The sequence below is a fragment of the Diadema antillarum genome, unplaced genomic scaffold (genome assembly GCF_040938485.1).
Source record: "Diadema antillarum isolate AM-2024a unplaced genomic scaffold, OU_Dant_1.0 seq00001196_RagTag, whole genome shotgun sequence".
NCBI lineage: Eukaryota > Metazoa > Echinodermata > Echinoidea > Diadematoida > Diadematidae > Diadema > Diadema antillarum.
The window spans coordinates 155,853-170,616 of NW_027271991.1; the positions used below are offsets into that span (position 1 = coordinate 155,853).

General features: G+C 38.9%; 1 protein-coding gene across 1 annotated transcript in view; it reads right to left on the minus strand.

Moving 5' to 3' along the window:
• Positions 1 to 6,925: 6,925 nt before the first annotated feature.
• The window catches only part of LOC139744614 (uncharacterized), a 34,916-nt gene continuing 27,077 nt past the window's right edge, over positions 6,926 to 14,764 (minus strand). The window contains exons 10-11 of the mRNA XM_071655044.1: positions 8,613 to 8,681; positions 6,926 to 6,994 (exon numbers count right to left, since the gene is read on the minus strand). Of these exons, the coding sequence (XP_071511145.1) occupies positions 6,926 to 6,994; positions 8,613 to 8,681 (138 nt within the window). The remainder of the gene's footprint in view (positions 6,995 to 8,612; positions 8,682 to 14,764) is intronic.

Here is a 14,764-nt window from a genome sequence, read left to right on the forward strand (position 1 = left end):
AAGAGCAACTAGTGGTGAGAGCTATGGAAGCATGCAACAAATTTGAAAGCTGATCGGGTAGTTTAGGTGGCAGTAACGATTGGAGTTAATAACTGTTAATCAAGCAAGGCTACATGTACGTACAAGGACATCTTAAATGAACTCCCTTCTCTGGTATATATATCAACAACAACAACAACAACAACAACAACAACAACAACAACAACAACAACAACAACAACAAATCCAAGAGTCCCAAACCCAATGTGGACAAATTCTTCTTAAACCACTACTTTTACTATCTTAAGAGCATTTTTGTTGATGTAAAGCGAGACGTCAATCTTCAGTAAATGTGGCATTTTTTTTTTCCGCAGGCTGTTCAAGTTCACAGTTGTGTGCATGGATCTGAAATCCACGTCCAACCAACATTATTTCTGCCCTGCTCTCTTCATATAAAATTGCATTTCTAACTAAACAAACTGTAGCATCATAATTGATTTTATAATGTTTTACTTATTGATAAATTTTACATCTAACTCTCATTGCAAGAATGCACCTTAAACAGTTTGTGCGATGATGTCATAAACAGGAAAGAGCCCATCAAACAAGGACAAAAGCACATGTTAGAGGGATGACAAGTTTTGGTTGTGGCCACTTTGATTTTGGACTTTGAATTTTGGATATGTCAGCCATTTCAAAAGCAATTTCTTTCATCAAATAAACTTTAATTTCTCTTATAATTGTATGTTCTTTCATATTTCATGAGTAGTTTCTTATCGTCTTGGACACATACACACACATACACACACACACACACACACACACACAAATTGAAACCCTATCTCAACAAAAGTTGTATCATCCCTTAAAGTCTAATTAACTCCACTTTGTGGGGATACCAAACACATTTCAGCAAAACTCTCACATTTAAGGTAAACTCTGAACTGTCAATTCCCAATAGGATTAAAGATAGAAATGACAGGTATGACACACACCTTTTGCTAAACTATGTAAGGGCGCCCTCACTGGTCTCATGTTAGCAGGAATATGTTCTGAGATCGCCCGTATTGCTAGGTGAGGTCGTTGCTCCCCCTCCGCCTCCACCGATCCCACGCCCTACCCCGGGCCCATTGGAGGGGCGGGGAGGCGGGCAGCACGGGCACCCAGTGGACCACGGGTGCGGCCCTCTTGGTGGGGGAGCCCGGGGAGGGGGCGTAGGCCTTCATGCACTCCCCCGCTGTCATGTCCAATGGGACTTTGTCTTTGCGGTGGTGAGCGGCGACTTCTTTGCTCTTGAACATTTTCCTACTACAATGTAAAAACATCGGTGTTAGATTTAACACCACGGGTGTTAAATCTAACACCAATCAAACTTCAATAGAGGACCACACCCACAGGTGTAGAAAATGCACTGTGATGGTGTTGAAAAGTGTTCACCTGACACTTCGTGGTGTTAATTTGACACTGTATCTGGTGTTATTTTTACACTGTACTGGTGTTAATTCAAAAATGACACCACATGGTGTTGATTTGATATTTGTTGGTGTTAATATCAATGGTTTAACACCCGTCCAGCTTCAATAAGAGACCACACCAGCTGGTGTTACTGTGGTGTAAATTTATTTTCACATTTTTTTCGAAAATCTAGTATTCTAATGTAAAATTCTTGATCGTCTTGTTTAACTTAAAAATCAACAAGAAGTGCAGTTGGATAAGAAACTCTTCAAAAAAACAGTTTAAAATTTGGAAATGACACCCGGAGGTGTTAATTTAACACCATAAATGAGCACCGAAAATTTAACACCAGCTCGGTGTTCACTATTTAACACCGGACTTTTTGCAGTGTAGAGGGCCCACGCCTAAATCTACCCAGCTCACCCTGCAAGACAGAGATAGGTGTACAACAAAAATGTGACGACGCCACTTTTGTTGGTGTCTCACTTTTGGCTGAATTTTTCTGATCCATTTTCCTGTTTCTGATCCAGATTAAAAAAAAAAATCCGTCTTTCTTTTCATGTCACATAGATAATATTCTAAAGCACATGATCTTTTTTTCCTACTTACATGTATCTCTGAACGAGGGATGAGAATATAAGATATCACTTGTACGCATATCCAGGCATATTTTCCTTAGTATAGAAAAAAAGTCTATTCTTCTCATCACCTCTGCACATAGTTGACTTGCAAATATAAGAAAAATAGAATCCCTCATAAGCTTTTAAGGTTTATATTTCAGAATACATAATATACTCTGCTTTGCTTCATCTTCTTGAATTTGGAACTTCACATCTGGCTACAAACTGACATTATTTAAATGTATGTTTTCTTTTTTATGTGGCTAAGGGTTTCTCTTTTTGTTGCATAGAGGATTTTTTTTTAAGGTGCTGAGGGTTTTTCTTTTTGTAGCTACAGTGTATGTTCAATTGGTGGAAGGGTCTTTCTAGATCCAATAATACCTCATGTGATTTTTATATTGCAGTGCACCTTTTTGTCACTAAACAGCTTCTGGTCATGTTTGAACATGATATACCTACATGTATGTCACATTGCCGGGCATGTGGAGGTTGGGCAAGCATACATCTGATTACTAGTTTTCCCCACTTCTTTCAGTAAGAATGATACAGCTTTCCCCGACTAAATTCTGTTCAGGCTTCGCCAGACTGGCATTGTAGATGGGGTAATACCAGTCTTGGCATTATTATCATTGGCATAGTCGTGGCATAAGTTGAGAAATCACCTTTATGCAATTTGTAACCATACTCATCGTTATTTTAACCATACCGCCTCGAAGCAGCCGATATCAATTTTTTTTACAACATTATGAGGTGAGTTTTACGAATTTTTAGACATGTTTATAATACGAGTTCTTTAAGATTCAAGTCAGTGGAAATTTATTCAATTTTTTCGACAAAACATAACATGTATATTTCATAATATACATTAGCGGCAAATTGATAAAGAAACATTGTATGACAATAGCGAGAAATTATGATACATCATTAGCATAACAAACATTGTAATAAATCTCCTTTTAGAACAGATACGTTCTGTTTGAAAAATGAATCGACCTACTGAACAGCCAGCCCTTGTCATAATGCTGGCCCTTCTAATGAAAACAAAAAGTCAATACTACTTACTTTGATTCGGAAGCCCTATTCAGAGAAAAAAAAATATATATATATATGTAAATAAGACAATAAGAGACAACACTGGCATATAACGACAACAGAGAGAGGGGGAGAGGGACGTAAATCCATGGAGATAGTGACCTGCAAAATGATGTTTATCGGAAAATTATAGCCGTAGCTTTGCAGTATGTTTTTGAATGTGCAGAGGAAAAAGAAAATTGTGAAGGAATTTCGGAAATACATTGAAGAGAGACAACAATACACTCGAGAATACGATTGCAGCAGCTAAATAACGGAATAACGGACATTATGTGATAAAAGTCCTACATGTCCTATGCAGGACATCTCGATTACATGGAATTATAGAATAAACAACGCACACACGCATATAAAAACACCTACACCAATATCAATTTCCTGTACTTTTTTAACAACTAACGCGCTATTAACAGCAACGGTAAAATCTAGAAACGTGGACGTCCCGGTCATTAGAAACAAGTTATACAAAGCTTAATTCAGCAACGCATAATGACTCCGAATGTATTATAGTATTTTCATCGGAATGGTATACCGTTACTGAAATATCCCTGAAATTGTGTATTTTTTTCATGATTGAACGGCTACCAAAATTAGATTTGACGAGAAGAATATTATATCTAGATATTCAATGATGCAAGTGGGCGACCTGAGTCGGATATGACTCGAATTGAAATGAAATAGGTTCACTGTTTAAAATGAGTATATACCCAAGTTCACTTCTCAGCCACACTGCAAACCCTATCTGACTCCTAGCAAGGTGCAATTCAAATGCACTGCTCGAGCAGGGTTCAAATCTGATTTCACTTGTCGAGCAAGGCTCTCTAACCCAACTCCATTTCTCGAGCAGGGTGCAAACCTAATTTCATTAATCGACTAAGGCCCACAATGCATGCATGATATTAATGTACTTCCGGAGTGTACAGATCCGTGAATCATGTAGATTTGATTGGGTTCATTCGATTTAAAATTCAAATCCACAGTCTCATTATAGGAGTGTTCATTAAATGACAAAATAACGAGTCTAGTCTAGAACCAGGACTGAAAGCACGTCCTAGAGCAAGTGATATCTATGACATTTCAAAACGCAATAGGTCTCCATGAAAATAATACATAACGAGGAAGAAGACAAAAGGCGATAACATCCTATGAGCTATACGGATGATAACGATGAGTCCCATTGCGAGAAATGGCACATTGTACGCAATTTCCAAGAACTACGAGGGAATATCTTTACAATGAACATTCTTTAATATATACTTTACACATAGTATTCGTGGTCTATAAACAACAACACATTTTTCTATATACACGTGTACATGCATTACAAGCAATTCAATAACAAATGTCTCAGCATGTCAAACCGTCTAGATACGAAATATATCATAATTGAATTGCTAATCATAATTTACGTGTCAATCAATTAACTATGAGAGTGACAATTGTGACAATCAAATTTCTGATCTACCAGTACGCATTAATGTTGATTGGACACGAACATTATTCTGAATTGCATGGTCCACCGGAGTCGGATATGACTGGAGTAGGATAATGATTTTAGATTTCAATTTTTTATGTGACAAAAGAATGTTGTGCGGAAGCTCCTGTGTGCAATGTAATATAATCATTTTGTGTGTGTGTGTGTGTGTGTGTGTGTGTGTGTGTGTGTGTGTGTGTGTGACGCCCTTGTTCTTCATCCCCTTCCAGGTTTTATGAGTTATTGTATTTTTTGTTTGTTGTTTTTCGATAAAATATTCGTCTTATCTGACACTTGTCTGATTCAGAAGTAATTCGAAGATCGCTTTAAAGTTTTGATCAAAATACTGCATGTACGAAATGTACAATGCAAATTCATAAGTCAATTATTATAATTTTTTACTAACATTCTTGCAACTTTGTGAGAGTGTTGATATTACTTCTTGATGTTGACGTAAAAAGTTTTACTATGGATGTTGTATCAACAGGTGGACACGTGCGAACATAGTGAAATTGGGAACATAATCCAAACACATTGCTCTTCTACACAATGTAATAATATTGTTAAGTACGTTGCCCGGTGTGCTGTGAGTGCGTGCGTGCGTGCGTGTGTGTGTGTGTGTGTGTGTGTGTGTGTGTGTTGCTGTTGTAGGTTGTTGTTTTATAGCAATATATCTACTAGCTCAAGGTCTTGATTGCTGTTCGTATTTCTGCTCCTCGAAAACCGATAAATTGATCATTCTGCATGACACAAACACAAAATTCTTGAAAACAGAATCATTATTGTACTTTAACGATAACTTATAAAAGGAACACAAATTAAAGTAAACACATGAAACACAAGTTTATCTACAAGACCGATCAACAAGGTAAATCATTTGGCCATAAAAGAGCATCTTTGCAAGTTTCTGTCTGTCGGAGTAGCGACTCAAGATGGTATCTGTCGTATTTAATTTTGTGAGCGTTTTCTATTTTTTCCAACTTTCGTCAGTGCACAGGCACAGGCTTCTAGTAAATCGATAGAGCTCTCCATTATTACTACAATGCACTCCCGTTACAACAAACACGGTAATAACGAAACTCCAGTTACAACGTAGTAAAAAATTCATTTTGTTTGTATTGTTTATTTGTTTGGTCATGAAGAAATTTCGATATAACGGGAGAAAACTACCTGTCCCTAGGACTTCGTTATAACGGGGTCGATTGTATTTCAGCTTAGCTCACTGAGGCTCTCTGAATCTTGGATGTTGCGTCGTCCAGCACGTGGATTCCTCACTAGGAACCAGGGCATAATGCGTTCACATAGAAGTATACGGTATACGCTATACGGTATTCGCTATTCGTTATTCGCTATTCGCCATACGCTATTCGGGCATGGCAAGTCGACCCAGTACACCATCACCCGGCGCACCTTCAACTCGATCCCTATCCTTCCTCCTAGCCCAACAATCCCAGCAATCTTTTTCTAAACTGCATCAGAATGTCATTCTACATGTTTATTTTTGCTAAAGGGCAAATCCAGACAAAAGTATTCATCATTTCATAAACAAGAGATGGTATACGCTGTTCGAGAAATGACAAGCACGATTCCCACTATTCTGTACTACACTAAGCTATTCGGCATTTTCGAATAGTGCCCTCTTATGTGAACCGGTATTAGGAAATCCTATTGTTCGATTCAGTCTATTCGCGTGCCCTCGAAAACGTGCACCGTATAGCCGAATAGTATACTCCTATGTGAATGCAGCCTTAGGAATGTTAGGAAATGTTAGGAAAGTGTTAGGAAAGTGTTAGGAATGTTAGGAAAGTGTTCGGAAAGTGGGTGCCGTCCAATCCCCTCAATCTGCCGGCCTTCACTTCAATGATTTTCCCCCGATCTTTCACTGTACAGTGCTATACGTCCCGTCCTCCCTTCGTACTGATTTTTGCCCCTTCTTGCTTTTCTTTCCCGATTCGAATGTTACTTCTTGCCTGCTATCAAACTTGCATTCTCATGTTCTCATTCTCTCCCTTCCCTTATTTCCTTTCTTCACCTCCTCCCCCCCCCCCCCCCCCCCCCCCCCCCCCCCCCCAACCCACCCACCCCCTTCGGTGGCTTGTCTATCAATGTCTAAGAACTTTTCAATGACGTTTAACATTAGTTAGTTTCCCTCTCCAGCATTGAATTCACTCTGTGGGTTTGTTTGCTTCTTACTCTTGCATGATTATGTCCATCGTTTTTCTGGTCCTCTGAAAGAAACCAACTCCGTGAATAGGAACATGCTTCATTAACTTTTTGTTTCAGATTTATCCGGAGAGTGCACGTTTTACTGCCAAAACCCCTGGTCAGTTTCGCAGCTGCTGTCGCCTTCTGAGTCGTTTCCGTCACTGGGTGTCTATTGGAGAGTGAGAGGAGATTGAATAGAATGACCAAGTTTTGTCAGATAGTTATGGATGACTTGTAAATTTTCGTCTGATCCAAACAGGTACAATATGTAAATACCTCGTTTACGTGAACTCTTATTGTCAGCATTGCTAGTGTTAATCATGTGATATTATCTTTAAAGTTCAGCCAAATTTGTTCGCTTACGAAACTCCGCACTGCTGTCATTAATACGCAAATATGCGGTGTTGCATGTCGTCACTCAAAATAACTTACCTTTTACAGGGTATACACTGCGTATGATATCTGAAACTGAAGTTAGCAACCTACTTTTGCGCAAATTTGAAAGCACCAAAATAAGAAGGCTAATTCCATTTATATTTTGCGTAGGCAGCAGCGCATGTGGAGAAGATCTCGAAAAGCGAATGTTTTCAGCAACAACATGCGAGTTGACGTCAATACATCTCTTTTGGGTTACCCACGTCATTTCCGAAACTAGGCTTTGCTGGAGATGACTGTTTCTATACCATCATGATACACAACAAATTGAAATGTTTCGTCTCCCTTCTACTAAGTATATTGTTTGATACATTTCTTCCAATTCATGCTAAGCATTTTACCTCCTAGAACTCATTATTTTTTGGAATGGAACACATTTCTTTAACTGCAGTGTATTATGTAATTATGTTTTGCTTTTGTTTTTGACTTCTGAAGTTACTGACATTACGTCGTTAAAAAATGTAGGCCTTGATATCAATGAGAAGGATATATTGATATATAATGTAAAAGCATGAAACGCAACGTTGCTGTATTTTACCTTTTTCTTTTCTTTTTCTCACCTTAACTTTCTCTTTGTTCCCTTCACTGATCACCATTGCGATATTGATATACTTATGTTAGAAAGAATCAATTGTACTGGGTTAAGACTGCAAATCCAAATGAAATTCCTGAAATTATCCTGAACAAATGGAAAATACGATACTGAGAATATACTGTCTAAATCGAGTCGGAAACGTGATACGAGTATGCAATTAAAAGTACAAACTATTATTCTTTGGCCGACTGTCGCTTCAGCACGTGTCTGGTAGCGATTTGCAATAATTCACTTTTGAAGTCACCCGTATTTCCTAATGTCATGTTCGTACCCATTGTGACTTAGGTTTGAAACATTTTCGAAGTTGAAACTAAAGGTGTGCCCTGACATAAAAATCTCAAAGGTGCATAGAAAGCCACGGCCCAGTCTTGATACGTGAATTTGGCAGACAAATAATGTCAAAAATTAAGTTGTGAATAAAAATGGGCGAACTGCATTAATGATCAACAGCAATGCAATAGAGATCAATTTATTGGACGGGATCTTCAAGACGTATTCTGTAGTGCCAAACATGATGTCGTCATCACAGCATGGCACAACACAGATTCTTTACTGAGAAAAAATATGGCTATCAAAAATAAAATTCACGAAACTGTCTCATGTACAGAGGTTGGTAGATGAAATGGGTTCAATTAATGTGTGCCCTTTTTTAACATAGCATTTGCTTTGATTTTTGTTTTGTTTGTCAAGCTAGGCAATGCTAGTTCATAATTGATAAGGTATAATAATTGATGAGATAAAAACACAATATGTATACCTCAGTGCCTCCTTGATAGCCACCCAGCAACTCGTTTAACGGCTTGTCACTGATGGTGATGCATTCCACCTGTAGCATGATGGAAAGAATAAACAAAAGGCTCATATATATATATATATATATAAATAAAGAGAGAGAGAGAGAGAGAGAGAGAGAGAGAGAGGGAGGGAGAGAGAGAGAGGGAGGGAGAGAGAGAGGGAGATGGAGAGGGAGAGCTTACTTCCAAAAGGAGCTAAAATCATCATTTTTCAATGGATTTAGCGCCTTTTGATAGTAAGCTCTTTAATTATAGATAGATAAATGTTGATATTCTCCAAAGGAAATCGTTTCATAGGTAGCATACTGAACATTTGAATCACATGTTTATACCAATATAGAATGGCACATCCACATTCAATGCAATTGGTTGACAAATCGCCCTAAATAAGTAATAAAATAAACACTGTATTGATCAGTGATTTAGTAGTAGCCATGATAAAAAAAAAAAAAGTATGGGCGTATTTAGTCGAGCAGGACTCGAACCGACGACCTCTCCGGACAGGCGTCATCTCCACTAGACCACCAAGCTTTCGCCCGACAGCAAGCGGTGGTTCCAATCCTTATAGCATTCAGCGGGTACTGCGTAATTATTCAAAATTTGTAGGTTCGAATCCTGCTCGAATTATACGCTCATGTTTCTTTTTTTTAATCATGGCTAACTACTGACTACTAAAACACTGATCAATTCAGTGCTTATCTACGTCGATGTAGATCAAATTGTCAATCAGTTGCATGAAAAGCACCTCGACGGAAGAATTTCATGAATTTGAACATCCACCTTCGTTGCAAAGAAGTGTTCATTTTGATACATTTTCTTTTACAAAACTTTCATTGATTGGCGAGCGTCAGTACGGATTGAGATTACACATGATTCAAATGGCAATGCTTGAAACGTTTCCTTCTTATTTCAAACTTTACAACATCTTACATTGGAATTGGGGAAGTATGCGACTATACACTCAACGAAAAATATAAGTGCCCCCCCCCCCCAGCATTTGGGATATATTATGTAATTCTCGGGAATTTCTTCAGGGACAATGTGCTTCTCCCTATTTAAGAGATGTTATGCATACTTTTTAAACAATACGCCTTTTCAATAAAGAAGGAAGACTGACCTTGTCAAGTACAACTTTGGAGCCATTGAATAACAACTCTGACATAACATCTGTTTAATAAGGAATCACATCGTCCCTGAAGAAATTCCCGAGAATTACGTAACAATCTAAAAAGGTCATTTGCTAACTTGCATAGGTAATGTACAAAATATACTTCATAATGTGACTGTGCACCACAGAACAAACAAAAAGTCGCACCCCTTGATTTTAAGTGTGGACTCAAAAAAGCGAAATGGTTCAACCAAGTCAATCTTGAGTTTTTCATATTTTCTAAAAGAGCTATCCTTCTTCTACATTATTCTTCAGTTTTATATCTTAACATGAATGGGAAAGTGTGTTTTTAGCAGTTTTCCAAAATTCACTCCAATTTCACTCTGAATTCACTCTTTTTTGCATTCACTCCTTTAAGAGTGAATATTTTCACTCGATTTTTTTTAGAGAGTAGGGGAGTCTATATGAATTGTGTTATACATCATTTTAAAGCTTAGAGTCTGCTCTTTCAGAATCTGCCCTTAACTAAAAAATCCATGTATAGCGACGTTTTGTTTGTTTTGTGGTGCAGGGTCACATACAACCTTAAGTGCAACTTTTTCCATGCATTTTGACATAAAATGCATTTTTTTTTTCCACACCAATAATGACATCTGGTGGCAGTGATATGTCATTCATGTTATGAGTAATAAGATTCCCTATCCACTCCGGTTTGAATTATGGAAATCGGTGAAACAATTTTTTAGATATATCCAAAAATGTTAGGGGGAACTTACTTTTTTGGTCGAGTGTATATTATTTTCATCTATGAAATTGGCGGATGTCGTCAATCAATGCCACCAGATAGCCATAACTGCATGGTGAAATAAATTGAAATATCATGCTGAAGGTAATTGATGCCCCCCCCCCCCCATTTTGAACAAGAAAGTGTGGATATAATATGACAATTACTGATTCTTACTCTACAGTGTGAAGCCTGAGAGGCAATTGTCCAGAAGAATGTCCTTGGCAGGTTACGCGTATTGAGATTGGCACGTGTAAGATGGGGCAGACAACACAGAAATTCAGCCAGGTTTGCTGCAGCTGAATCTGAGACGAATATTCCCTTTGACAAGGCAGCCGAATTACCTATGTCAAATTCGCGGATCTGTAACAGAAAGAGAGAGAGAAAAAAAAAAGTCACAAAATTTTTAAACACTACCGACCCATTGTCCATCTTTAGTTTTTGATTGTCTCTTTCTCTCTCTCTCTCTCTCTCTCTCTCTCCCTCTCTCCCTCTGAGCAATTTTCTGAGCATTGGTAGCGTATTATACACGTTACTAGGACTCCGTTTACAGTCAGTGAAAAGGCCGGGCCCGGCCGCGGTCGAGCCCAGCCTTCATTTCACTGTAAACGAGCAAAAGGTACAATGCAGTACCAAAATACGCCGCGCATTTGACCAAGTTCTGGAGATAGTTTCGAACGCGGCTCAGCCTTTACTCACTGTAAACGCAAACTGGGCTAAATGGGGTACCAAATTGCGACCGGCGCTCTCCCGTTTTTTGTTTTGTTTTATTTTGTTTTTTTGTTTGTTTTTTTTTTACAAGTAGAGCGCCACTATACGACAAAATATTGAAAGGTTAGAATTAAAAGCCCGGGCCGGGCCCGGTACTGTAAACGGACAAAATTGCGGGGCTGAGTACCGCAATTGAGGCCGGGTTCGGCCGCGGCTCGGCCCGGCCCTGTACTGTAATCGGGGTCATTGTTAGAAATAAGTTATTTTGTTACGATCTTCGCGGTGGAACACATCGCAATGATAATAATCAGTCTCTAGCGTAGATGATAAGGATTCATCACTTACAACAACAACAAAAAAATCAAACAAACAAACGAACAAACAAACGAACAAACAAACAAAAATCACAACGTCTGGTATATTGAGCTACATTATTGAGTAATGCTACGCGACATGGAATTCTTGCAGCAAAGTTAACATTCTCTATGACTAATGGTCAATGACAGCAGCATGAAACAATTAATGTAAAGCCTGGAGAGAATAAACTTTTGACAGATGATAGGAAGTCGTATCATAGTAACTGTATGACTCGGCGTCCGCATATAGAGTCATAGACACATGAGTAACCTTCGCGTTACGGTATAATGCTTCCGTCTAGATCCAAATAATGAGTTGTGACTTACGAACGCAAATTACTGCTCCACCACCTTGCTTTTTGATGGAATCTTTGCCAGCGGATGTGATTACAAACACCTATCACATTTTCGCAAACAGAGTCCTCCACTGTCATTCTCGGTCAGGTTGTCTCTAAGTATCTTTAGGCACCACAGAAAAACCTGATAGAGAGATATCTTCGTCGCGACGATGTCGCATTGTGCATGTTTGATGATTTGCATATGAACAGTCGTCACGTGCATATGAATAAGCAACCGTGCATATGAATACACGTACTTTCTATTCATACCTTTGTTTATTCGTCCCGACGATAAGCGACGATAGAGAAAGGATTCCCTTTCACTAATCGTCGCTCTTCGTCCCGACTTACTAGCTATTTTCAAAGTTCGGCTTCTATTGTGCCTTGCGTTTCTTTTGTTAAAAACGTCGCATATCGTTCCCGACGAATCATTGTTCAACCGTCGGGAGACGTTCTGACTATATGGCTTCGTTTCAATGCCGTTCGTGTTCAAGTTTATGTTTTGTTCAGCTTTACTTGTCACAGCATAAAGCCTGTTATCCGTGTGATCTAAAACGTCGCATATCGTCCCCGACGAATTACCATTACTGTACCACCGAAATTCCGTCTCTGTTCCATCGTCGAGCAACGTCCAAAACGCGTGGCTACAGCTAATCCGCTGGGTGATATGATTCGCAATGCCGAGTACGATAATGAATGGGAAGTTTTGTGTTTTCACGAGAAAAAAAAAAGTATTCTCGCTGCTATAGATAATTGTGAATAACAGGCTGACTTTCCGTCTTTTGTGCAAATGGTAGTTACGGCGATGTGAAAGGAGACTTGACCGCAGTCGATAGACATTGAATTTGTATTATCTTGTCTTTACGCGTAGGAAACACGGCGGAGAGATTTTGTCCGGTTTACAAACGAAAACTTGACCATCGTTGCAAAACTTATTTGATGGTCGCCGTTCGTTGTCAAACTCCGACAACTTCTGTCATATTTTTTGCTGTAGAATACATTGATTTTTTTTTTTTTTTTGTTATTTGACACAACATTGAATCAAATATTTGTATTTTAACAACGTGTTTACCTATTTATCCTGTTGCGGCATTTACTTCAACTGGTCGTCGGCCTTCGCGTGGTTGTAATCATTGTTAACATTTATGTCGTCTTGTAAAATTTTAGAGCGGGCGGAGAGATTCTGTCCAGCGTTCAAACGGGAATTCGACTGCAGAACTTGTTTCAGCTGTCAATCCCTGCTGACTGTTCTCACTGTTTGTTATGCTAAAAAAGGGATATTGATTTCATGTTGTCAACATACCAAAAATGTCAGCTGCATTCGCCTTTTAACCTTACTGTAAAGGCGGATTTTTTTTTTCACCCACTTTGCGCAACCAGAAACCAGCGCAAAAAGAAAATTATGCGAATGTTTTCACTTGCCATTATGTTTCAGGAGATGATGTCTTGGTTTCGGTAAAATACGAAACTCTCTTTCACGGCCAAGTGCGAAGAATTGGTCACTAAGATGGTTGATGGTAGCTACGACGACTTGTAAGGAAACTTGACTGTTATCGAATTAATTGTTAAGCTTCAGGTGGAGAGATTTTGTCCGACTTCCAAACGGGAACTAGACTAACATTCTTATACTTATTTCAGCTGGTTGTCTTTCTTTGTTAAACTCCGTTGACTTCTGTCATTTTTGTAGCTGCATAGAATACATTGATTTCTGTGTTCTTTGACACATCATTGAATCAAATCTGTGTATTTCAATACCAGGTTTACCTTTTTTACTTTGTTGCGGCATTTACTTCAACTGGTCGTCGGCCTTCGTCATGGTTGCAATATAATTGTTAAAATTTATGTCGTCCTGTAAAATTTTAGAGCGGGAGGAGAGATTCCGTCCAGTTTTCGAACGGGAATTCGACTGAAGAACTTGTTTCAGCTGTCCATCCCGCTTTTGTCGATCCCTGTTAACTGTTCTTATTGTTTGTTATTCTTAGAAAAAGAAACAAAGCAAAGAAAAAAATGCTTTCATGTTGTCAACATACCATAGAATGTCATCTGCGTTCGCCTTTTAACTTTACTGTAAAGGCGGATTTGTTTTTTTTTTTTCGCCCACTTTCCGCAACCAGAAACTAGCACCAAAGGAAAATTATGCAAATGTTTTCACTTGCAATTATGTTTCGGGAGATGATGTCTTCGGGAACACACACACACACATACAAAATAAACCACACACACACACACACACACACACACACACACACATACACACACACACACGGAACTCTTTTTTTCACGGCCGAGTGCGAAGAATTGGTCGCTATAAGCCCCTTTTACACTTTCACGGATTGCATCACGGATGACCACGGATCGTCGGTCAGGGATCATCCGTACTATTTTCGGCATGACCGTGTTGACTTCGTGAAGTCATCCGACATTATCCTTGATCATCCGGCATGTCCGCCGAAAAAAAAAAAAATGAGCTTGCGTAATTTTTCATCCCGGACATCACGGATGGAAATCAATACAAACTCTTCCTTGTCGGCACCGTCTACTCTGTGTTGCATCCGTATTCCTTCCTTGTAGGCACCGGCTACTCCGTGTTGCCTCCGTGAAGACATCGGAACGTCCGTATTAGCATTGGCTCCATCCGGGATGAGAAATTCGTGTATATTTTGCCAATACAAGCTCAGAAAGTCAATGAAATTTGCTCACATCTTCACCCATCAGTACAGCCAATCGACTCCTCTAGTAGGTTTATATCGCATGAGAATCTTCAAGTGACCCACACACATCTTCTTGCTGTTTTTTTTTTTTTTTTTTTTTGGGGGGG